Source organism: Suricata suricatta, chromosome 9 (assembly GCF_006229205.1).
Source record: "Suricata suricatta isolate VVHF042 chromosome 9, meerkat_22Aug2017_6uvM2_HiC, whole genome shotgun sequence".
Classification (NCBI taxonomy): domain Eukaryota; kingdom Metazoa; phylum Chordata; class Mammalia; order Carnivora; family Herpestidae; genus Suricata; species Suricata suricatta.
Genome location: NC_043708.1, coordinates 32,321,034 through 32,344,284, shown reverse-complemented (window position 1 = coordinate 32,344,284; position 23,251 = coordinate 32,321,034). Strand labels below are relative to the sequence as shown.

The 23,251-nt window shown below is 48.0% G+C and overlaps 2 protein-coding genes across 5 annotated transcripts in view; one reads left to right on the top strand and one right to left on the bottom strand.

The window, feature by feature from the left end:
- The window catches only part of PLEKHH1 (pleckstrin homology, MyTH4 and FERM domain containing H1), a 51,091-nt gene extending 36,270 nt beyond the window's left edge, over nt 1-14,821 (top strand). The window contains exons 16-30 of the mRNA XM_029950485.1: nt 792-872; nt 1,228-1,410; nt 1,790-1,898; nt 2,659-2,771; nt 3,405-3,581; nt 3,941-4,038; nt 4,526-4,703; nt 5,478-5,633; nt 6,738-6,838; nt 7,641-7,782; nt 9,100-9,242; nt 9,371-9,500; nt 11,300-11,386; nt 11,690-11,836; nt 12,650-14,821. Coding sequence (XP_029806345.1) covers nt 792-872; nt 1,228-1,410; nt 1,790-1,898; nt 2,659-2,771; nt 3,405-3,581; nt 3,941-4,038; nt 4,526-4,703; nt 5,478-5,633; nt 6,738-6,838; nt 7,641-7,782; nt 9,100-9,242; nt 9,371-9,500; nt 11,300-11,386; nt 11,690-11,836; nt 12,650-12,811 — 2,007 coding nt within the window. The 3' untranslated portion in view covers nt 12,812-14,821. The remainder of the gene's footprint in view (nt 1-791; nt 873-1,227; nt 1,411-1,789; nt 1,899-2,658; nt 2,772-3,404; nt 3,582-3,940; nt 4,039-4,525; nt 4,704-5,477; nt 5,634-6,737; nt 6,839-7,640; nt 7,783-9,099; nt 9,243-9,370; nt 9,501-11,299; nt 11,387-11,689; nt 11,837-12,649) is intronic.
- PIGH (phosphatidylinositol glycan anchor biosynthesis class H) lies at nt 7,529-21,957 on the bottom strand. Of its 4 annotated transcripts, none has more exons than XR_003912909.1 (6): nt 21,695-21,957; nt 17,350-17,559; nt 16,855-16,938; nt 15,256-15,497; nt 11,708-11,876; nt 7,529-8,319 (listed from the first exon to the last, which is right to left on the bottom strand). XR_003912909.1 is itself a non-coding variant. In XM_029950486.1 (4 exons), exons 1-4 carry the CDS (start codon nt 21,872-21,874, stop codon nt 15,405-15,407), a joined length of 567 nt encoding a protein of 188 aa, XP_029806346.1. In that variant the 5' UTR covers nt 21,875-21,957; the 3' UTR covers nt 14,831-15,404. The 4 variants fall into 4 exon arrangements, 2 of the variants coding, with proteins under 2 accessions (XP_029806346.1, XP_029806347.1); XR_003912910.1 differs by lacking the exon at nt 7,529-8,319 and adding an exon at nt 10,080-11,612; XM_029950486.1 differs by lacking the exons at nt 7,529-8,319; nt 11,708-11,876 and having other exon boundaries at nt 14,831-15,497.
- Between the last annotated feature and the right edge of the window lie 1,294 nt (nt 21,958-23,251).

Sequence of the window (23,251 nt, the reverse complement as noted above, 5' to 3'; positions counted from 1 at the left end):
CTTGAAAACAGAGGCCAGGGTTGTTAGCACAACAGCTATTATCGAGACAGGAGGGAAAGGAATGTCTTGTACCTATTTCAAGGTTATCAGGAGTTGCTTCTCACCCCCACCCCCACCACCATGCCTCAGTATGAATAGTGGGAGGCTGTGATGTAGGCAAAGTAGGTGTGGCCCTTCAAAGACGAAAGAATATCCCACGCCTGCCTGAGGGTGTTTGATAGGGCTTTTCTGGCACTGAGAAGCAGAGTTCTTGTTAACCCCACGAAAATGGAAGTTAATAAGGAAGCACATTAACTAGAATGACATCAGAAGCAAAGCCATTTGTTCGAGCAAGCTCAATGGTCTTGGCTCTCTCTCTGCCTCTGTTTCCTCATTCATTCTGTGTTCCTATCAGTCTCCTCTGTCTGTTGTGCACTTGCTGTTCCTCGTGGTTTACATTTTCCCAGGGGTGTTAACCTGTCCAGGATGGCCTTCCCTCTCGGCATCCTTAGAGCTGACTAGCCAGTTCTTCCTATGTCCGTATTCCTGGGATGGGACATCTGATAGGCCTGGTTAATCTTTTAGTGGGATGTGGTGCAAGGGTGAGTGGGGTGTTACAGGGTACATGCCATGGACCCGTACTGTGAAAGGGCTGCTTCTGTTAGTAGGGGGTCTGGGTGGCATCTCCACTAAGAATCTGAGTTGACCAGGGGGTTGGAGATCTGCCTCCCTGTGACTTCTCTTTGCCAGTCCTGGATTTACCTCTGGGATTACCTGGTTCTAGTAATGCTGTCTTAATTTCTGTCTTCTAGGTAAAACATGGCCACTCCAAGCTGGTCTGGTGTGCTCTTGTTGGGAGAACCTTCTACTACTATCGGAGCCATGAGGACAAGGTACTCCCTGGCTTCTTGACAGTACTCACTCTCTGCATTCCCTGGACCACATTCCTGTGGCTCCACGTCCACAGGAAGGCCCCAGTTTTTCCCTCTACCCCATCTAATCCCACCACAAGTACAAAGCCAGCTGGCTGGATCCCTCTAGACTGAATGGCCCACAAATTCCACCTGTGTGGTCTATCAGTGCTTCTCCAGGCAAGCCTCAGCCAAGGAGCTGTAGTTAACCCGCTTATCCTGTGACCAGGCCACATCCATGATGCCCAGCCCAACAGGGGCCGAGGGTTCAGAGAGAAGACACTCCCCTCCCTGTTCTCTGGTGGCTCTCCTATTCATGGAAGACTCATGTCCACAGCGACCCCTGGGCCATCTGCCAGTACGGGATGCACGCATAGAGGAAGTAGATCGATCCTGTGACTCAGACGAGGACTATGAGGCTGGAGGAACCAGACGGTTGCTTTCGTCCCACTGTACCTTGGTGATTCACCCCCCAGAGCACAGCCCCACCTACCTCCTTATTGGCACCAAGCATGAAAAGGTAAGGGAGGGGGCTGGGCCTCCATGGCCCAGTGTAATCCTGTGATTCTCATCTTCCCCCTTTCTCAACCTCCCCAAATTCAAGTGTCTTTCCTTCTGGACATTTAGGCAATTAGTATTCCCTGATTGGAACTATTTCTTATACTGAAGTCACTCTCAGTGACCAGCATCTCTCCACTGGGGCCACGAGATAGCACTTCAGGCATAGAAACTTGGGTTCACGTTCACCTGATCCCAGGTCTTTCCTCTTAGAGGCTGTTGGCTTTGCCTTGTGCCAGCCACACTAGCCTAACTTCACCCTGAGCTTGACCCTTTCAAGGAGCTCTTGCCTCCATTTATCCCACTCTAGTCTCATCAGATGGCCTTCCATCCCCCTCCAGGACACGTGGCTTTACCATCTCACAGTGGCTGCAGGCGGCAGCAGCGCCCAGGTTGGCACTGCCTATGAGCAGCTCATTGGAAAACTGATGGATGGGGAGGGAAACCCAGGTAAGGCAAGGGTGGCCATCACTGCTTGGGTTGGAGGGTGGTGGCTGGGTAATGATTGGTCCGAAACCCAAAGAAAGCTTTCTGTGCCCTGAAGCTGTTATAAGACCATCTAAGCCACAGAGGGCATTCTCATCCAAGCTCCAGAACCCCTGTTTCTGGTGAGATTCTGAGGTGACCACTCCGTATTTGGGGGAGTTTATTGGGGAAGCACACTTCCAGTGGGTCAGTGTTTTACATTGTTCACTGCAGCTTTGCTGGCTGGGCAGAGAGTTGAGGAAAGAAGGTAGCTGGTTAATAGGAGTTTGTTAATCAATGAATGAAGCCTAAACTGGGATTAAACTAACCTAAGCTTGGGGTGTCACAGGGCCTTTATTTTGCTACTGATTCTCAGGACCCTGGGGAACTAATGGCACACACCACACACCCCTTCATTAGTTGTGTGCTCCATGCCGATATGTGCTCTCCGTCCATACCTGACGCTGCAGGGAGGGGCCTCTCCCACACACACATAGTTGCACACAGATACCCCAGCCTCACACGCTCACCCCCACTGCAGCCCCGTGAGCAAGGCCAAGCCACCTTCCTGTAAGCCGTGCTTGTGAGCGTGCTAGATGCAGTGCACAACTGCATACCCCACACTCCGCAGATATAAACCAGTGCAATTCATGTGTCCCAGTTAACCCTTGTTTTCCTCACAAATCAGAGCAGGAGTAGAGGTGGGAGGCAAGTTCCCTCACCCCTGGTGCTGTACTTTGGGCAGATTCCCCTCTCTGGAGGCACCCCATGCTGTGTTACAGCAAAGACGGGCTGTACACCTCCCTCACCACCCTGCCCTCCGAGGCCCTGCAGACCGAGGCTCTCAAGCTCTTCAAGGTAAAGCGGGAATGGAGCCCAGGCCCACCAACAGGTGGCGCCCTCGCCATGTGCCCTGGCTTTTCTGGGAGCAGTTTGCCCACCTTGGTGGTACTCAGGTAGAAGAGACTCATGCAGTTAGAGGGAGCTCACAGAAGGATCTGAATGGAAGGGAAAGAGTTCCACAGCCCCCCTCCGCCCCCCCCCCCGCCGCCAACCCCCAGTCAGTTATGGTGGGGAGGCATTCCGGGCTTTCTTGGGAAGTGCCAGTGAAACTCCCCCTTGAGGATCTCCCCTTCTATAGTGAACATCAATCAGGAAAGGCCAGGTTTATGTTGATTCTGGACCTCAGAAATTCTGACCTATTTTACAGTGTTCTTTGTGTCCATCTGAATGTTCTCTTAAAAAAAAAAAAGAACATCTTGCTTATGTAATGGACATATTTAAAGAAGGAAAGATTCTATCTCAGAGTAGCCTTCTCAGCAGGCAGTCATGCTGTCAAGCATGACAGTTCTCCCTCTTAGAAAGGGCTTCCTGCAGTGAACTGGAGCCTCCCTGGAGCCCTGGGGGGACAGCCTAGTCTGCCCACTGTCACCGGGGATGCTAATCAAGGCGCTGTTGGTCTGTCTGTGCCCACCTCCGTGTCCGTGCCAGTCCTGCCAGCTGTTCATCAACGTGCCTGTGGAAGCGGCCTCCGTGGACTACCACGTGTCCCTGGCCCAGACGGCGCTGCAGGTCTGCCTGGTCCACCCCGAGCTGCAGAGCGAGATCTACTGCCAGCTCATGAAGCAGACCAGCTGCCGCCCACCTCAGAAGTACTCCCTCATGCAGGTGGGCATCCAGGGCAAAACCACTGACAGGGGCCATGGGCAGGGGCTGCCCAGGAGCCGGGAAGGGGGGAGGAGAGGACAGGGCAGGTACCCACTGAGCCTGGTGGCCCATGGGCAGCCTTCGTGCTCAAAGCTGCCTCAGTACAGCTGCCCGCTCTGCGCCCCTTCTGGATGTCCATGCAGAGTCAGATTGTGTAACTGCTGTCCAGGACGAAGCCTGACCAGGAGGGGCCATCCTGCTGCCCACAGAAGGTTGGGGGCCCTGGTTTGGAGAGCACTGAAGCCTTGGTAGCTCAGGACTGTGAGGGCGGCGTGGCCTCCAGAGCCAGCACTCACCCCATGCCGCTTGTTCCCTGGCAGTGCTGGCAGCTCCTGGCTCTGTGTGCCCCACTTTTCCTGCCTCAGCACCACTTCCTCTGGTACATCAAACAGCAGCTCCAGCGCCACGCAGATCCCACGTGAGTGAGCTGCTTTCCTGTGCCACTCTAGCACTGCTGACTGTGGCATGGGGAAGAGGGACAGGGGACCAAGATTGAACGGGCTACCCCTGCCCCTGTGGTTTGCAGTGGTCATGGAGACATGCGACCTCAATGCTGCATGCACAGATGGGCGTGCGGAGGCCTGGGCCACTCTGCACACCAGTGTGTGTGTGTGTTTTGTAGATGTGCTCACCTGAAGCTCTAGTGTCCCCAAGTCATCCCCACAGTTTCATGGTCTGTTGCCACGCTTTTCTGGCTTCTAGAGGAAATATCTCAGCCAGCAACCTGCGGCACAGAGGCCCTGAATGACAAATTAGCACCCTGGACCAGAATGGTCAGGGCTATTTTCACACCTGTCCAGCTGCAGATTTGGTCTTGGCTAGGTCAGGGTAAGTGGCCAGAGGTCAAAATGGCAGGGGTGAGTGGATTCCCTGGGATTCTCTTCTTTCTTCCCCTGTCTTTTCAGAAACGAAACTGGCCAGTATGCCACCTACTGCCAGCGGGCAGTGGAGCGGACCCTGCAGGCGGGGGAGCGGGAGGCCAGGCCGTCACGCATGGAAGTGGTGTCCATCCTGCTGCGTAACCCCTTCCACCACTCCTTGCCCTTCAGCATCCCCGTGCACTTCGCCAACGGGACTTACCAGGTGAGGAGGCCGTGCGGGCTCCCTCTCCTGAGTCGTGTCACTGGCCCAGAGAACATCTTTGGGCCCTGTGGATGCTAAACCTCCTTAGGCTTGGCAGACTCTTTTTTTTTTTTAATTTTTAAATGTTTTTTTGTTTTATTATTGAGACAGAGAGAAACAGAACTTGAGTGGGGGAGGGGCATAGAGAGAGGGAGACACAGAATCTGAAACAGGCTCTAGGCTCTGAGCTGTCAGCACAGAGCCCAATGCGGGTCTTGAACCCACAAACCATGAGATCATGACCTGAGCCGAAGTCGTACACTTAAGCGACTGAGCCACCCAGGTGCCCGCTGGCAGACTCTTAATAGGCAAACCAGAAGGGCGGGCCTGGGATGTGGAAGTGGAGGTGGGACCGTGAGTGCTGGCGTGGAGGGAGAAAGGATCTTGAACTCCAAAAGTGCTCGGCTGTTGAGCACCTGGGAAGTAGATATTCAGAAGTCACTGCACACATGGGGAAGCTGAGACACTGACCAAGAAAGGGGCTGGACAGGCGGCCTCCAAAAGAGCGGCAGTCAAGGAGCTGCAGAGCTTGCCCGCCTCCAGCTTACAGCGGGCCGCTCGTCCCTCAAGCACTCATCCTCTGTGTGTGATTATGGAAACCAGCTTCCTTTGGCTTCCATTTGCCCTTGCTCCTTGCAGCCACGCCTTTCCACCTCCCAGACTCACACTCATCCACTAGCCATAATGAGTTCCTCTTGGGAAGTTTCCTCTGGAACTAACGCCTCTCCCGCGCAGGTGGTCGGTTTTGACGGCTCCTCCACAGTTGATGAGTTCCTCCAGCGTCTGAACCAAGAGACGGGCATGAGGAAGTCCTCCCACTCTGGCTTTGCCCTCTTCACAGATGACCCTTCTGGCAGGGACCTGGAACACTGCCTGCAGGGGAGCATCAAGGTGATGGCCTCCCCATAAGCCAACTGAGCCCCTCCAGGGAGACCTCCAGGCTTCAGGGTTTGGGTGATGGGGAAAGAGCCCCCTGGCTGGTGCCTTGACCCCAGCCTGTTGGGTCTGGAGTCCTACATGCCCCCCCAGGCCAGCATTTCTGTGGCATCCTAAAACATACGTGTACAGGCAGAAAAAAGTTGTTTGTGCCCCTGTCTCCATACCCCTCCCACCCTTGAAGGGCGGTGCAGCGTCCAGGGGGGAAAGCTGCTTCTCAGCTTGTTGTAGGAAGGATAGGGAGGCACTTGTCAGCAACAGCTCCTGCCAGGGCTGCTGCCGATCACGTATCCACTTGTGGTGGGCAGCTGTATGCCAAGATCCACTGGATGTGGTGGTGTCCACTGGCCCCTCACTCTTTCCGTCTGCCAGCACCTCTGCTGCACTTCCAGGTTCAAGCACATTTCAAGCAGGTAGATCCATATGGTACCTCTGCAAGGAAAGGGCCTTTGAATGGGATTTCAGACCTGTCTGGTCTGGGATTGGCACCACGGGGGATGTGAAGGGTTTGTGGGAACGTGTTGTAGCATTGATGAGTATGACTGTTTTGGTTCTGTATCTGGCAATAGGACAAAGGCTTCTGTAGTCTTTTACCATTGCCTGGAAAAACTATGCCACATATCTTCTTTTTTTTAAAATCAATTTTCACGTATCTTCTTTATAAATGTCACGAGGTCTGTTTGGCTTTGTTACACAGTAGGCCTCTGGGTATACTTGTTGAAGAGAATAGCAGTTGGTGGAATGGAAATGGAGCTGGTGATATGAGCCCATGGTTTTTGACTGAGGCCCCCCTGGCCTCTGGGAAGGTCGCTTCAGGTGCTAAGACCAGTGGTGGCAGCCTTCTATGCTTTGCTGCTCACACCATGACCAGGACTCTACCTCTGTCTGTGAGGTCATCGTAGACCCCTCTGGTCCCAGGCATGTGAGGCCTGCAAGTCAGCCTCCTAATGGAGGACAGTCCCTCAACGCTGCCCTGCTGCCCTGCCTGGTCCTGCCCCCGATTGGACCTTGTTCTCTTCATCAGGGGCTTTTCTGACTTTCCTCTCTTGCTTCTTTAAGATCTGCGATGCCATCTCCAAGTGGGAACAGGCCCAGAAGGAGCTGCACTCTGGAAAGGCTGAGGGTGGCACACGTGTGGTGAAGCTGATGTACAAAAACAGGTCCTGAGCACTACCCGAGGGTGGGGCCAAGCCCGAGGGCTGCCGCTGGGCTGCCACTTGTCACTCCCCCAACTGGATGACCCGTGCTGGACAGGCAGGGGCTCCACAGATAGAATGCTATGGAGTGGTCATTAGTTGGGGGCCCAGGCTGGTTCTGCTGATCATCTCAGAGACTCTGGACAGCTCAGGCTCTCCGTCCCTGTACTGCATGCATGTGCACACACACGTATGTACACACACACACATATACACACACACACACACACACACGCATGCACACTCCTGCCAAGAAAACAGACCAACCTTGTGATTTGGCTGCATGTGTTACATTAGGAGAGTGAAACTTCGTATGAGCACTGGATATTTAAGGCTATGACAGCTCCTATAACAATTACAAGAAATATAGAAGTAGATATCATGACTTTTTCTAATGCATCAGAATAAGGAAATCCCATCCCAGGTATGTCTCCAGACAAATAATTTCCCCTAGTCTCTTGGAATCTTTAACTCGTCCAGTCCCTAAATAAGCTCTGACTTGAGGGAGCAGATTCCTCTCCCTGATCCAGGAGGGTGGTGGTGTATTCAGGTGTACCATGTGCCACTGTTGCTATGAGATCTAATGGCCCTGTATCTGCCCTGTGTCATGCTTTGTTAAGTTTTTCTGGAGGCAGTAGAAAACAGGCTCACAGATGGTATAAAGAGAGTAGTTTCTTTCTTTGGAAATCACAATGAACAGAGGCCAAGACGACCTCATCCATTCAGGATTCCACCTGAGTCTTGGCTGCTTCCGTCTTCCCTGTAGGCTGTACTTTCGGAGTCAAGTCAAAGGAGAGACAGAGCGGGAGCGGCTGCTGCTTGCCTCCCAGATCAGCGGGGAGATAGTGGCAGGGAGGTTTCCTGTCAACAAGGAGCTGGCTCTTGAGATGGCTGCCCTGATGGCCCAGGTAAGGCACTTCAGGAATCGGCAGGATCAGGGCACCGTCTTTGGACTCACAGGTGGAACGTACCACACAGCTTAAAATAGGAGTCTGTAGACCCCATGGTGCCCAAGGGGAGGGCGGCCTCGCTGTCCCTGGCTGCGGAGGGAAGCCGACTCCTTACCCAGCAGAGCCCTTCACTGCAGATGCAGGTTACATGCAGAACTCTGGACGCGGAATTCAAAGATGTGCCTTTGAGTGCTAGCCACCTTCCCACTGTGAGATCGTGGCCAGGTCACTGCGATGGTCTGTGCTTTAGTTCCCTTGTCTATGCACAGAAAACAAAAATGCCTCCTTGTAGTTCCTTCAGTATGCTACTGAAATGATGTGTATCACATATCGGATGTGGTAAAGTTTGTACTTAGAACCGTAAAACATTGTAAGTAGAATCAGGAAGGGGAACAGGCATTCAGACTTCAACTCTTCCCCTTATGACCTTGAGGAGGCTGTCTTGCCAACAGTATCTGGGATGCCGTCACGGTTCCCATGAGAAAGCGCCTGAATCTACATGGTGGAGAGGAAGGGGAAGTAATAATAATTGATCTTTAAAATAGGAAACATTTACCCAGTACTCTGTAGAGGGTCCTGTGCTGGACAACTTGTATTATCCCTGTTAGTTCTTCTCCCCCACTTAATAGATGAAGAAATTGAAGCCCAGAGAGTTTAAGCAACTTGCGCAGGGTTACAAAGCTGGCAGGTGGCAGAGCTGGGATTTGACTAGGGTGTCTGATTTCAAAGGCCACACTTGGACCACTGCAGTACTCAAAGCTATGGCAACTTCAGTTCTGGATGTCATATATATATATTTTTTAACATTTATTTTTGAGAGACAGAGGGAGACACAGAATCTGAAGCAGGCTCCAGGCTCTGAGCTGTCAGCACAGAGCCTGATGTGGGGCTCAAACTCATGAACTATGAGATCATGACCTGAGCCGAAGTCAGACGCTTAACCAACTGAGCCACCCAGGTGCCCCTGGATCTCATATTAGAAGCCAGAATATCCATAGTTTTCCTTTGCCACTAATTGTGTCTTTGGATAAGGCACTTAACCTCAGCTGCCAAAGGAAAGTTGATGTAGATAATCATCTGGGACCATAAGGTGGTTTCTCTAGTATGTGTGTGAAACTTGAGATAAAGGGTCTGTTCACAAGAAGTGTTTTCAAATCCATTCACACCCCACCAATAAAATAATGAGGTAATGATTTATTTCACCTCTCCAGCAGCCCCAGCCCCATCCCATCCACCTCTGGATTCTTGACTGCTTCCTCTGTGCTTCCAATACAGGTAGAATATGGAGACTTAGAGAGGCCCACCCCATCGGGCCCTGGGGGCACACCCCCTGCCAAGGTTCAGCATCACCTCCAGCAAGTCCTAGACCGGTTCTACCCAAGACGCTACAGACATGGGGCACCCCCTGAACAGCTGAGGTAGGCTGCAGGGTCCTGGAGGGAGCTGCTGTGGGGAGGCATGGGCTGTGGAGCTGGGGAAGACCTCAAGCTGCAGTGACAGTATGTTGGCATTTCACTGGCACTGTCTCTCTCTCCATCCAAACCAGGCACCTGGCAGATCTGCTGACCACAAAGTGGACAGCACTGCAAGGCTGCTCCCCTCCTGAGTGCATCCGCATCTACCTGACAGTGGCCCGGAAATGGCCTTTCTTTGGTGCTAAGCTTTTTGCTGCTCAGGTAAGTGTGGGTGGTTTCCAAGGGGAAGAAGTGATTACCACACTGTCAGGAACGTGCCCTACATTTCTCAAGCTCCTGCCCACCTCTGGTCATGTTTGAGCCAGTCCAGGCTACAGGGCCTGCCTGCACACTAACAACCACCAGAGGTCGCTGTTTCTCTACCCATTTCTGGCCGCCTCTCAGATTTCAAGGGTCTAGAGCAGAGTTGTGATCACTGGTTTTGGGCCCAGATTATTTCTGGGTGATGTTCATCTTTCCTTTTTTTGACTTTTTTTTTTTTTTTGAGAATGAGAGTGGGGAAGCGGCAGAAGGAGAGAGAGATGGGGGGACTGAGGGAGAGAGAAGTTCCCAAGCACGCTCCATGCCCAACTCCAAGCCTGAAGTGGGGTCTAATCCCAAAACCATTAGATCATGACCTAGCCAAAGTCAAGCATCTCATCTTTTTTTTTTTTTTTTACTTCTTTAACAGTGCTACCCCTGGAAAAAGACTAATTCACACATAAGGGTTCAAACTTGATATGATAATCCCCTCAAGAATGCTTTTATTTTTAAAAAAGTGTAAAAGAGGGGTTCCTGGGCGGCTCAGTTGGTTAAGCATCCAATTTCAGCTCTGGTCATGATCTCATGGTTCATGAGTTTGAGCCCTGCATCACCGGGCTGTCTGGTGTCAGCGCTTCAGATCCTCGGTGTCCCTCTCTCCCTGCCCCTCCCCCGCTCACACTATCTCTCCCTCTCTCAAAAATAAACATTGTCAAAAGTGTAAAAGATACAATATACAACCTAAATGAATACGTCTCTACTGACTTAGCATGGCCACAAGAGACTCTTAACTACTCAAGCAACAGTTAATTTCACTGCATGAAGGCCAGGTGACCAGTATTCATTTCATTTGGAACTTTTCTTCGCCAGGTGTCTGGTGTGCACAAAATTTATTCATACCCAGAGGATCACATCCTCAAAGCTGCATCATGATCCTGTTCACTAGTAATACAGATTAGACAGTGGACACCCATTATTCAATAAAGACTTGTTGAACTCCTACTGGGTCTCAGGCACTGTTTAAGATTCTAAGAGCTGAGCGAATCAGACACAGTCCTAGCTTTTGTGGAGCTTCCAGTCTAGTAAAGGAGGTACACATTAATCAAATAATCATATTCTCTCTCTAAATACATATGTTACTTTATAAGCTGTATCAAGTGCTCTGAAGGAGGAGAGGGATGTTATAAAGGCGTATAACAGGGGACCCTGGGACCCTCTCAGTCTATGGGGCTGGGAAAAGCTTCTGAAAATGAGGACACCTCCATCCGTCTCCCCAGCCTTTTGGGTAGGAGAGATCAGAAATCCAGATTGCCCTACTGCAGTCCTGGCAGTGAAAGTCATTTTAGGAATGGTCCACCAGAGTTACTTTTCTCACTGGTAGGGCCTAAAGCCCCTAAGACTGCATTCTTGCTTTCCTGTCTCATTCACAGCCCCTAGGAACTTGGCTGAAGCGAGATGCACTTCAGCTGGGGCAGAGCTGTCTGTGTGAATGAGGAAACAGGCCTCCCACCCCGTGCTCTGTGGCAGGATGGGCTCTAGGTTCCCTTCCCCTCTCCGGAGGGCAGTTCCGTAGCTGGAGTCCCAAGGCTCCTGTTTCCTTCAGCAGGCTGTGCAAGTACCAACTTTGTTTTCCAAGATGAGAAAAAGGCTGGAAATCACTGCCTAGCAGATCCCTAGGTGTACCTTCTTCCTCGGAAAGCTTTCATGGTTCTGCTCCCCTAGCTGTGGGCCTGTGTGATGGGATTTCCCTGTTTCCCCAGCCTGCACAGCTGTCTTCCAAGGAGAGCGCCCTGGTGTGGATTGCTGTGAATGAGGATGGGGTCAGCGTCCTGGACCACAGCACGATGGTATGGAAGGAGGGCTGGCTCTCTGACCCCTCCTCCTGAGCAGCATCTTTTCTTGTCCTCTCTGGACTCGGAGGCCTGAGCTAAGTGATCACGGTTTCCCTACTCACCCCACCGCACCCCCGCCTTGCTGTCCTCTAGTCTAGATAGAGCTGTTGATTTTCAAGATACGGATCTCCAACTTCTGACCACTTCAGAGTTCTCCCTTTCTGGTTAAGGCTACCAATGCCTACAAGAGACAGGTGCTGGTTTAGTTCAGGAGGCGGATGGAAAATTTCCCGAGAACTAACAGGCTTCTTCTCACAGCATGTGCACGTCACTTACCCCTACTCTTCAGTAATGACCTTTGGTGGCTGTCGGGATGACTTCATGCTTGTGATTAGATCCATTCCGGACCAGAGCTCTGGAAAGGGCCACATTGAGAAGTTGCTCTTCCGGATGGCTGCTCCCAAGGTGGGTCTGACAGCTGCTACAACATGTTCCTCAGACGTATCTGGTGTGATGAGATGGGCTTGCAGTTAGGAAAGGACCCTGGGGTTATGATCATACTCTAGAAGGGCCCTGTTCCAGGTGTACCCTTTGGCCTTGTCTGTAGTCAGTCCTCTAAGGGTTCAGGTGGGGTTGCATTTCAGTAATCACTGGCGAGCTGATCAGGGAGGGGCTGGCCAGGAGGGCATGCGCCCTGGTCCAGCTACGTCCATGCTCCCCACGTGGTCCTCTCAGCCTTCACAGTCCAGCACCACACAGGCTTGAGGTGGGGCCCACTTGCTCTTCATGCAGCCCATCCAGGGGCCAGGGCAGCGTCCTCCCGTGTGCTCTCTCCTTCCCCTGGGTTCCACCAACACTAGTAGCAAAGTGGGACAGTCTGCACACACTCCCCCTTCCTTGTGTCTTCCTTGAAGACAGTCCCAAAGACCTCTATTGCTTGAAGAACTTTGTTCCTACTCAGCACAGGAAATATTGACTGGCTAGCAAAAGTAACAATTATGAAGGCTCCAAAACTCAAGTTCTGATTTATAGTTCCTGCTGAGCTCCCCCTGTTATCAGGAGGGTGCTGTGCACCTGCGACCCTTCAGACCAATAGGCACCCGTGTCACTGGGCTTCTGAACCTCACAGAAATGATCTCTTTTGGACATTTTCTCCCGAGTATCTTAAGAGATAAGAAACTGAGGCCAGGAAGGTTATGTACCTAGTATAACAGCTAACGAGAAAGCCAGGATTCAAGCCAAGGCTAGTTCAATTCCCTTGTTTCTGATGTCTCTTAGATTGCGGAGGCTACCTTCATCATGGCCAGCTACATGAACCATTGCTCTCCAACTGTGAACCCACCTACCAACCCATCTGCTGCCCGCCAGCTACAGGAACTGGACAAACAGCAGTTCTTTGCTTCTGTTCCGTGTGCTGCCAGAGGGCCAACGTTGCTGTGAATGTTTCTCCTACCACTTTCCCCCTCTGACCACCTGGTGCCTCTGTGATTAGAGACTGGGATCCTGGGGTACGATACCACTGTGATGGCGTCTAACAGCCCTCCCCCAGCTTATTCTGGGAAATGTTCTTTCACTGTCCATGAAGCCTTCATTCTCTAGGTGCCTTATGATGGTTCAGGGCCCAACTTTTAAAAATCCAGACCCAGTATAAAAACCACTTTTTTTTCCACAAGATTCTAGATACAAGACTAGGATGGTCCATGGTTACTAGTTACTGAGGGCGTCAGTGCCATAAGTTAAAGCTCTCTGCACTGATACTCCCAGGAAGGAGAATACTTTTATATTGTGTATGGTCCTTATGTGGGGATTAATACTTGAAGTTTTCCCAATATCCCTGAACAAGATAGGACTAAAATTTCCAATTCATCTGAACTGTGACAAAAGCCTAGAACTCACTAAAACTGGACTTCCCTTTCCAGGTGGTAGAGGTATTGGCAGGGCTAGAGGGAAAGGGATGGACTCCCCTTTCTCCTTCCCCACTGCAAATGAGTAGGCATGTGTGGTGCCTCTCTGGGACAGGGGCTCCTGTCTCTGCAAGACAAGGAAAAGGCATGAGCCCTGCTGAGACTCAGGCTGTTCTCCCTCACACTGGACCGTGAGCCCAACTGGGCACACGCAAGGGCAGGGAGTAAGTCCAATCGGACCTCTCCCTGTCTCATTTTAGCGAGTGGACGGGGCACTGCGAAGGCCATGCTTCCAGCTGTGGGACAGGATGGTCACCACTGGTTTCCCTGCTCTTTGAAAAACACAAGCAAATGCACTCTGTTTTTTGCTGCTTTGTGAGGCCATAGAAGATGAGTCAAAACCAGAATCCAGGCTCGTGGGCCTGAATTTGCTCAAGACTCCACGGCAAACTTCGGCTGGGAATTGGTGTGGGGGCAGAGGGTACACAGGTGATACGTGTCCTAGCCTAAAAGCACCCTGATGATAGAAATATCCCCCCATCCCCAACTGAGGCCTTCTGTTGAGTGCAGAGATGATCTGCCACCCTCTCCTGACAGAAAACAGAAAGACGAAAGAGTTCGTTTATACTCTGACTCGCTGACATTGAAGAAGCTGAGCTTTATTTCATGGCTCTAAGGCAGTCCCACCATTTGTCCATCAAGGGCTGCAAACTGTATGGCTTGAGCAGGAGCATCCAAGAACCAAGTCTTTGACTTCCACAAAGTGTGTGTGTGTTGCACACTGCAAAAACTTCAAGGTTGGAACTAGTTTACCTGAACACCTCAGCTGCTGTAAGCTTCCCCCTCTCACCCTTTAAACTGACAAACATGATTTAAAAAAAAAAAGGAAGAAGAAGAAGCACATCAGAGCATCTGCCTCTTTTAAATAAACATGACTTCGCAAGGCTGGCACTTTTACAGCCATATCCCCTTTCTGTTGCTACCTTTTCCCCAGGATAGGAGATCTGGCTGAGACAAGTCTACCTCGAACAATTCAAACACCACATGCACCACAGCCTCCGAATAACCCCTCCTGAGCTGATGCAAAAGGCAGGACTCACAGCTCTAGTTTTGTGCTATCCTGAGTATCTCTAACACCCATGAGGTTAATATTATCTACCTGGGAGTTAAAAAAAAAAATTAGGATCCTAAGGAGAAAGCAAGCAAGAATGGAGCTGTATTCACACTGAACTTGGGGGTCAAGCCACTTCCCCCACCCTAGCTCTTTCCCAGCCTTTCAGGAATCTTCCCAAAGTGTATTAATTTTATACAGAAGACACTGCCTTATAATCAAAGGCTTCTGCAGTTTGTATGTTTATCCTTCTTTAACAGGTCTGGAAACCAAAGTCAAATTTCTGTCTGGTCTTTTGTGTCATCCCTCTTGGCAAAAGAAGTATTTGAAACTGTAGACAATGCTGAGTAACGGAAGAGTATTAATGTGCTTGACATCCAAGACTGAAATGCCATGTTCATGTTTGTCAATAAAAAGCAACTGTCTGTAAACCAGGCAATTATGTGTATGTTTTGGAAGGAGATAGGTTTATTAAGACAGTCATCATAAATCAACCCCGTACAGAGAACAAAAGCGCTAGGTGGACAGAGACCAGGCTTTTGTAGGACATTTCTTCCTACTCACCAGTACCCAAAGGGCTTGACTATTTTTTCTTAACTTTTATACAGGGGTGCTATGCAGTTGGAAATTATGTTTCTTAAAAATATCTGATGTCAATATCCCATGGTCTTGTTCCACAAATCCTACAAAAAGTAAACCTGCATTGCTTAGGAATTTCACAAAGTGCTCTTTGTCAACATTACTTTTGACATGTCGTTTCTTAAGGTCTCCCCTCAGTCAGTGAGGTAGGCAAAACCTTACAAGGGGATCGCCACAACACATGGGAGGACTTTGCTCAGCCTCACACAAGGAGTTAGGTTTCCAGTCACCTGCTCTGTGGCTCTGAGATCCACTGCATCCATACTGGTTCCTAGGACTGTGTCCACACGATGGTTTGGAATACAGGAAGTAAACCAGCCACTATGGCTTCGGAGTCCTTTCCCCTGGAAGACAATACTGGCCTTCTGAATGCTGGGACTCATGCACTTGCCGGTGTGGCTTTCTGGTGCGCCAGGACCTCCTGGCAGCTCCTGTACACTTCAATCAAGCAGTCCAGGCGGGGCTTGGCACTCTGAATTCCAAAGGGGAGAGATGCAGAGTCAAGATGAACGTAAGGGAGCACACAGAGGTGCTGCATCCGTGTGCAACCTTAACCTCTCAGCACATCAGGGTCTAAAGGGCTCAGGTGTGAGCCCAGGGGCAGACGTTCAGGCCAGGTGGCTCCCTACTGGCTAAGAAAGCAAGAGGAGTAACAAGGACAGACCCTCCTGGGGAACTGTCACAGCTGTGAAACACTCCTCAAGGGCAAGAAGGGCAATTTAATATGTAAATATTAAAAAGTATTCTGTACAGTGACATGTAATACAACTAAAATTAAAAGAAAAGTCACAGAATGGGAAAAATATATGTGGAAAGCATATTTAATGCAAGTTTGTTACCCAAAATATATAAATGTTTACAAAAGCATAATCATATCTAGATTCTAGTTGATTAATAGAAGAGATGGATAGTTTAAAACAAGAGGAAATACTGGTAGGTAAGACAAGGAAATATGAAAAGTCTCTTTGTCATTTAAACTTAAGTAACTTTAAATTCCTTTACCAACATACTGAAGTAAAAAACTAAACCCACTGTTAGCCAAGACTACAGAAAAACAAGTACAAATTCCCAAAAGTATGGTAAAGTGTCCAATCTCTAGAGCCAAATTTCAAACTGTAAAAATCTATGATACTGTTCATAAGCTTTAATAAGATAATTTTGAACTGTAATGCAAAGGAATTTTCGCAGCCTTAAATTTTTTGTGAAAAAGGAAGGGCAGTAAGGCAGCTAACTATATACAAGGCTTTATATACTTATAAAGTAATTTACTATAATCATGTTTGTATAAGAAAATTTTGTAAAAGCAAGACAAAAAATAAGATGCTTCAAAATGGAGATGATTTCAAAAGCCTGCAGTTGGTTGGCTAAATAAGCACTTAGTCAACTTGATAATATAACTATTTAAAATAATAAGCATAATGGCCTCTGATCTAGATGCATAAAAATATGTATATTAGATGTAAAAAGCAAGACACAAAATAGTGTACAGCAATATGTGTAGGTCAATGACATCTACATAAAAGCATATATTGACAGACTAACAGAATAGATGAATAGTGATTTATAGGCAGCAATTGCTCTACCTAAATTGCTCTTTCTCTGAAATTTGTATAAATTCATAGTATTTCTGAACACCTATATCTGCTTCAGAAAGAAACTTCTGAAATAACTAAAATCCTCACTCCCTAAAAGTAGTGGTCAAGTGTCCTCAAAGGTTCTTGACAACCAAAGTTGACACTCCTAAGCAACAAAAGCAGCAATGGATATGCAGAGAGCAGGGAGAGGTGACGGTTTGGAGGAGGCACTGGGGACAAGTGCTCTGGGCTCACCTGGAAGACAGGGACTACTTGGGATATCCTGTGTGGCTCCACTGGATCCTTCAGTAAAATGCAGAGGTAGTAAATCACCTTCTGCTGTAAGAGAATAAACCAGATAGCAGAGATCTGAGTGAGACTCATTTTTTTTTTTTTTCTTCAAGGGAAGGCTTTGAAGTGAGGGAGTATATTCTCATTCTTAAATGAAAACGACAAAACAGCAGCAGCAACAACAACCAGAGATGATTTTTAAATTGGGCTAAAAAATAAAGCTGAAATGCTGACTTCCTATCTATGAAAACCTATTATATCTCTTTAAAAATAAACCTTTTCTCTATAAATTCCACTTTTATGGTTCATAGACATGCTAGCTATAAAGGAAACACTACAATACTAGAACCAAGTCTTCCAAGTTTAACGCTGTGACATCAAGCACTAGGTATTAAGACTCAGGTTAGATCCAGGCAAAGGCCGAGAGAAACCTGTAGCGCTTACTACTCAACGACTTACCATGTAAATAGCTTCATTGATGACCACATCCTTCACCTGGCCCATCTCAAAGAAGGTAGTGCTTTCTTTGCCTGAGGCGTAAGATGATGTCATCTGGATACCAAGGGAATCTATGATCAACAGAGACTCCTGATCAATCTTGACAAAATGGAGGTAACCAAGCAGGCCTAAGAGGGTGATGAAGATGGCAGCAGAGAGGATCATGCTGTTCTGAAGAGAGAGCCAGACACAGGCGGTAAGATTACCAAGTGATCCTCGGCACAGATTTCTGCTGTTTAACAGGTCGACTCTAGGCAATGCCGAAAAAAGCCTGTGAGTTAAATGGATGAGAGGAACAGGAATGGAGGAAGAGGAAGTCACTTTTATTTCAGCTCCGTAGTGCTGTGAAAAGCATATAATGAAATATACCCTGGCAGCAAGTGGATAGGTCTGGGAGGAGAACCTCCATCACCAAAACAGGATCTACCATCACACCACTCTCAGAGATTTTTCTTCCAAAACTGAAACTTAAGGGTTCAGGCCATTTTCTCTCATGCTTCATCAGCAGAATATACAGTGCAAGATCAGACAGTTCAATAGTAAGATGCTTAGCGCAGCCCAGCTGATCGTACTCAACAGCCCCTCCTCCTTCCTCTTAGAACTTAGGGCTGAACCAGATTGGTTCCTATCCCTTCTGCCAGTGACTGCTTTAGAAATGAATATAGGACACAACTCTGGCCAGTGAGATGTAAGGGGAGGTCTGCTAGAGAGGCTTCTGGAAAATGAAGTCCACCTTAACAAGAGATCTAAGGGAGAGAAGGTCCCTTCCTCTTGAAGTTTTGTTGCCTGGAACTACTATGGGACCACTACTCCTGTGCCAGACTCTAGACACATGAAGAAAGCCAGGCTGAGGGCGAGCAGAGTACCCCAAGGGTGGAAGAGCAGAAAATGAGAAGAAAATCAACTGAGCCTCCTATGCCCTCTAGCGCCCTCCTACCCGCTTACTTCTTGTTTTGTAAAGTAATAAACATTGTATCACTTAGGGCTCTTTTAGTTCTTTTTGGTTGTGACTAAAGCTAAAATGACCTAACGTCTGTTAAGGGCTCAAAAATGGTATTTATTCCTTTGATTCTAAAACACATTTACAGCCTTTTGGAGTTGAATGTGTTTTTCAATTGATGTATGTTTCTTTTCACGTGCCATTATTTTTTCCCCCAAAAAAGCTATTATTTAGGAGGATGGCACAGAGGAAGTAAAATCACTGATGACTGATCTCTCAAAAGAGATTCAGTAATTTACTGTCGTTTCTTGAGAGCGGAAGTATCTTATTCTTTTTTTCCCCCTAAGTTTATTTATTTTGGGAGAGAGAGAAAGCAAGCCTGAGCAGGGGAGAGGCAGAGAAAGAGGAGAGAGCAAGAATCTCAAGCAGGCTCCCTGCTGTCAGCACAGTGCGCAACGTGGAGCTCGAACTCACAAACCAGGAGATCATGACCTGAGCCAAAGTCAGACGCTTAACCGACTGAGGTTGGAGTATCTTATTCTTTATTACTGACAAGATGCCTTCTTTGACCTACCTCTAGTCAAGCTCTTCTAAACCCTCAACCTTGGTGTCCATCCTTGTTGGGCCTGCACTGCCCAACAAGCGGTACCAAGAATCTGATGACCCTGGCCTGTCTTTAGGCAGAATCGTGTCAAGCAACTTAGCCAGAATCTCCCTTTACCCCCAATGTTTCTTTTTAGCCATTTTATATCCACCCACCATGCTCCTTGGCTATAAATTGCCACTTGTCCTTGCCGTATTCAGAATTGAGCCCAATTCCACACTGAGATCGCTCTTCTCCTACTGCAACAGTTTCTGAATAAAAAATGTTTTTACTGGTTTAACTTACTGACTGCCTCTGGTTTTCTTTGAAAATACTTTTCTACTTCATTCTCCCTAACACATAGTAAGTATTGGATCAAGAATCTATTTAGGCCTGTGATCTATTTTTGTTTGGTCCACCCTGAGCTAAACATGGTTTTTACATTTTTAAAAGAATTGTTAAAGAAACAGAAGACTATGAGACAGAGACCTGTAATATTTTCTATATGGCCTTTGATATATTTTTTGTTTATTTATTATTTTGAGAGAGACAGAGTGTGAGCAGGGAGGGGAACAAAGAGAGGGAGACCCAGAATCCGAGGCAGGCTCCAGGCTCTGAGCCCGATGTGGGGCTCAAACCCATGGACAGTGGGCTGCGAGATCACGACCTGAGCCAAAGTCAAACATTTAACTGAGCCACCCAGGTGCCCCTCTATTTGGCCTTTTAAAGATAAAGTTTGCTGACCTCTGTACTAGATATTTACTTGTTTACTAATGAATGGAGGGTAGAGAAATCTATGTGCAGGGTCTCTGGTGGTCCAGAAATATCTACTTTGAGTTAATTAAATGTTAGTATCTAGTACAGTGTCTAGTTCATAGTCTTAACTGAATAAGCATTATGGAAGAATACAGAGAAAATTCAGTCTCAGCCCTTAAAGATGTATTTAGAGGCAAAATGAATCCATATAAAATATTTTGGGAGAATACTATGCAACTCAGTATAAGTGCCTAAGAAAGGATTAAAAGAGAGTGACAGAGTGAGAGCCATCAAAGCACACAAGGACACTCCATGACCTCCAAGGAAGGATTTCATTGAGGCAGAAGAGGTGACAGTTACTGACAGATACATCTGGTTGAGGAAAGGAAGGGGGAAAAGCATTCCAGGTGGAATAAGGTAATAACCTGTAATTTTTATAGAATTGTGAATTCAAAAACCAGAACAAAAGAAGGGATGAAGAACAGTAAAAAACATGAGGCTTAATTTCACCCCAAATAAATATTGAATTGTTAGAATTTCAGACAGAAAAATGAAGTATAAAGAATGCAGGCAGTAGTGGAGTTTTGGGCAGGGATTACCTTATTAAAAAACTGATACGATTAAACCCTCTAACACTTACTGTTATGAGTTCCTTCAGCAGATTTCTTCTCACCCCTGAGATTCATTACTCTGACAACAAAGTTTTGAACACAAGAAAGGATAAGAAACTTTGGTACAGAGCCCTTAAGAAGTGTTGCAGTAGAATTTAAAGGAAGGTAAGGTTACTGAGTCCCAGGCACGTGGAGGTAAGTGGGACACACCAAGATGAGGGTACAAAAAGGAGCTGGCATAAAAACAAACTTCTCCTATTTAAAAATTTTGCCTAAGCAAGCCCTCCCCACGGAGGAGTGGAAAAGAAAGGGTTTCGGAGTCAGACGGCCCTGGGTTCGAAACCCAGGTATGCTGTCTACTAGCTTTGGGTTAAGTTACTCCTCTTTCTGAGCCTAGGTTTTCTTCTAAGGCTAAAACTAGACATTTAGGAAAGCAGCTGGCAATCAGTGGGCATTTAATAAATACCTGCTCCCTTCACCTCACATGGGCACATGGCCAGAATTCAGACTAGTATTAAAATTCAACTACATTATAATTAAATCTTTTTAGGGGGAGAGAGAAGGACTGTCCTGGCAACTTAGTCATTTCAACTGACTTAAGAACAAACTTTTAGCTATAATTTGGTACAAATTAGAACGGTCTTAATTTTGCATATACCTATCCCAAATAAATTACCATGCTCTGGTGGCAAAAAAAAAAAAAAAGCCAATAAATGCAGTAATGGAACCAATATCCAAATTACAGAAACAAATAGTCCTAGCTCTGGTCAGTCACTCCTGGGATAAAATATTCAATTCAGGGCACTACATATGAAACTCAAGTCATCCTGAAAAGGGCAAATAAGATGACTCCTTTTATTTGAGGGTTGTCACAAAGCTACTGTATGTGACCCTCACAATGCTGTGAAGCTAGGATGGCAGATAGCAATTCCGTTTTAGACATGTGAAAACTGAGGCTCGGAAAATAGGAATGAGTTTGGCAAGTGAGCACAGAAACAACTCCTCTCTGAAACAGTAATTCTTTAGAAAAGACTCGAAGTTGGGGAAGGTTGCGGGGGGGTAGATTGCCTTAAAAAAACAGAGATTAGGAATAACTATCAAGCTCTCAACGTGTGTGTGTGTGTGTGTGTGTGTGTGTGTGTCTGTGTACACGCACATTTATATTGTGGAGGCAAAGACAAGTTTCCGGAAGACCTAAAGTATTATTAGCAGTGATTCCTCTAAGGAGTGGAAATGATGGATGAGGACGACCCACTAATAGTTTTCTCAACTCCTGGACCAGCGAGTTCCCGCTCTCGGACCCTACAACAGCAGGAGGTGCCGGCGGGAGGTCCACCCTCGATACGAAGACCCCAAAGACCCTTCCAAACCCGAGCCTCCGAGTCCGATCTCGGGAATGGGCCGACCGGCCAGTACCTCGAAAAGGGTGAAGAGTCCATAGGCCGCTAGCCACACGGTGCAGGTGACAGCGGTGAGCGAACGCAATGAGAGTCGAGGGCAGCTGATGCAGAACTCCCGGCAAGTCGGGGAGTAGTAGCGGCGCTGCAGGGACAGACGGCCGCCGCAGATATCCGAGAAGCTCTGCTCATCTTCCATGTCTCGCTCGCTCCCTCCCGACCCGGACGCGCCGCGCGCTCTAGTCCGCCCGCCCGCGTAACTCTCGCCGGCTCTGGACCCACTTCCGGTTAGCGGCTTTCGGCCCCGCCCCTCCCGGCCGCGTCTCACGCTCCGCGCAGCCGCAGATCCGAGACGCGAGCTGTGGCGGGGATCCAGAATTTGTATTTCGCCGCCAGATTGGGCTGGGATTTTGTGATTGTCTACTTCACAGACTGCTTCGGGCCAACTCAGCCTGTCGATTTAAACCGCTGTTAATGCGCCTTCTCTCGGCAAACTGATTTCTATTTCTAAGCCAGAGTACGGCCTAAGGAGTTGATCCATAAGAGGTACACTTATTCATTCATTCCTGATCCAGTAGTTTTAGGCGCTGAGGATACAGCGGTGAATATTGAAGGTCCCTGCCTTCAAGTGGCTTCCTTCCTAGTAAGAGAAACAATGTGGAAATAATTTCAGAGAGTGCTGCTGGCAATAATATGATCGGCAGAGGTGGCTTGGAGACGTGCAATAGGACAGTCAGGAAAATCTGAGGAAAGACACTGGAGCTGCAAAGATGAGGAACCCGATTGGTCTGGGAGAGCCCTGGGGGAGGAATTTGCCAGGTTGGAGGACCGGGCAAGGCAAAGTCCCTGGGGTTGAAACAAGGTTGATTTATTGGAAGAATCAAGAGGCTGCCACATGGAGAATGCATTTGGAAGTTGCGGAGGTAGAGGTAGGGCTTGGGTCCAAGAGGGTCTTGCCGGGCCTGGTAAGAAGTTTGAATTTCACTGCCTGGGAGTTCTCTCTTCTGAACCACTGAGTGGGGAATTGAGTAGACAGACGAGCCCCGGCTGGGACTCCGTAGCAAGAAAGGAAGAAGCAGAAGGTTGGATAATAAAATCACTAAACTCATTAAACTCATAAGTAATAGCGCCTGTGGGTTCTTTTTTTTTTTTTTTAAACCTTCGGCTGTGGCTCGGAGTGGCTTATGGCCTGTTAAAAGAATTATGGTGCTTCAGCCCTGAGGCAGCATCATGTATTAAAGAATTGATCCCTTTGTCTATAAATATAAATGGCATAACAGTCTCACCAGCTTTAAGTCTCTCTGATGAAAGTCGGGTTCCCTTTTCCCATCTTCATCCAGGATTTTGTTTCCTTTTCTTTTCCTCTAACGGATATTCTTCAAGTATTGCTTTATTTTTCCAATTTTATTTCTAGACCCTAAATCTTACCAACCAATACACCCCTCTCATCTTTGTAAATGACACGTGCATGTCTTTTATAATTATAAACGTGAAGTTTTCTTATTATGGAAACTTTGAAAAATACAGGAAAGAAGAAAAGCATAAGCCACCCATTATTTCCACCACTCAGAGAAAC

Coding starts and splice junctions, on each gene's coding strand:
- PIGH (XM_029950486.1), bottom strand. CDS start 21,874: ATGGAAGATGAGCAGAGCTTCTCGGATATCTGCGGCGGCCGTCTGTCC. Junction 17,560..21,694: donor GACTCTTCACCCTTTTCGAG/GTACTGGCCGGT, acceptor CTCTCTCTTCAG/AACAGCATGATCCTCTCTGC. Junction 16,939..17,349: donor TCAATGAAGCTATTTACATG/GTAAGTCGTTGA, acceptor ATTCTCTTACAG/CAGAAGGTGATTTACTACCT.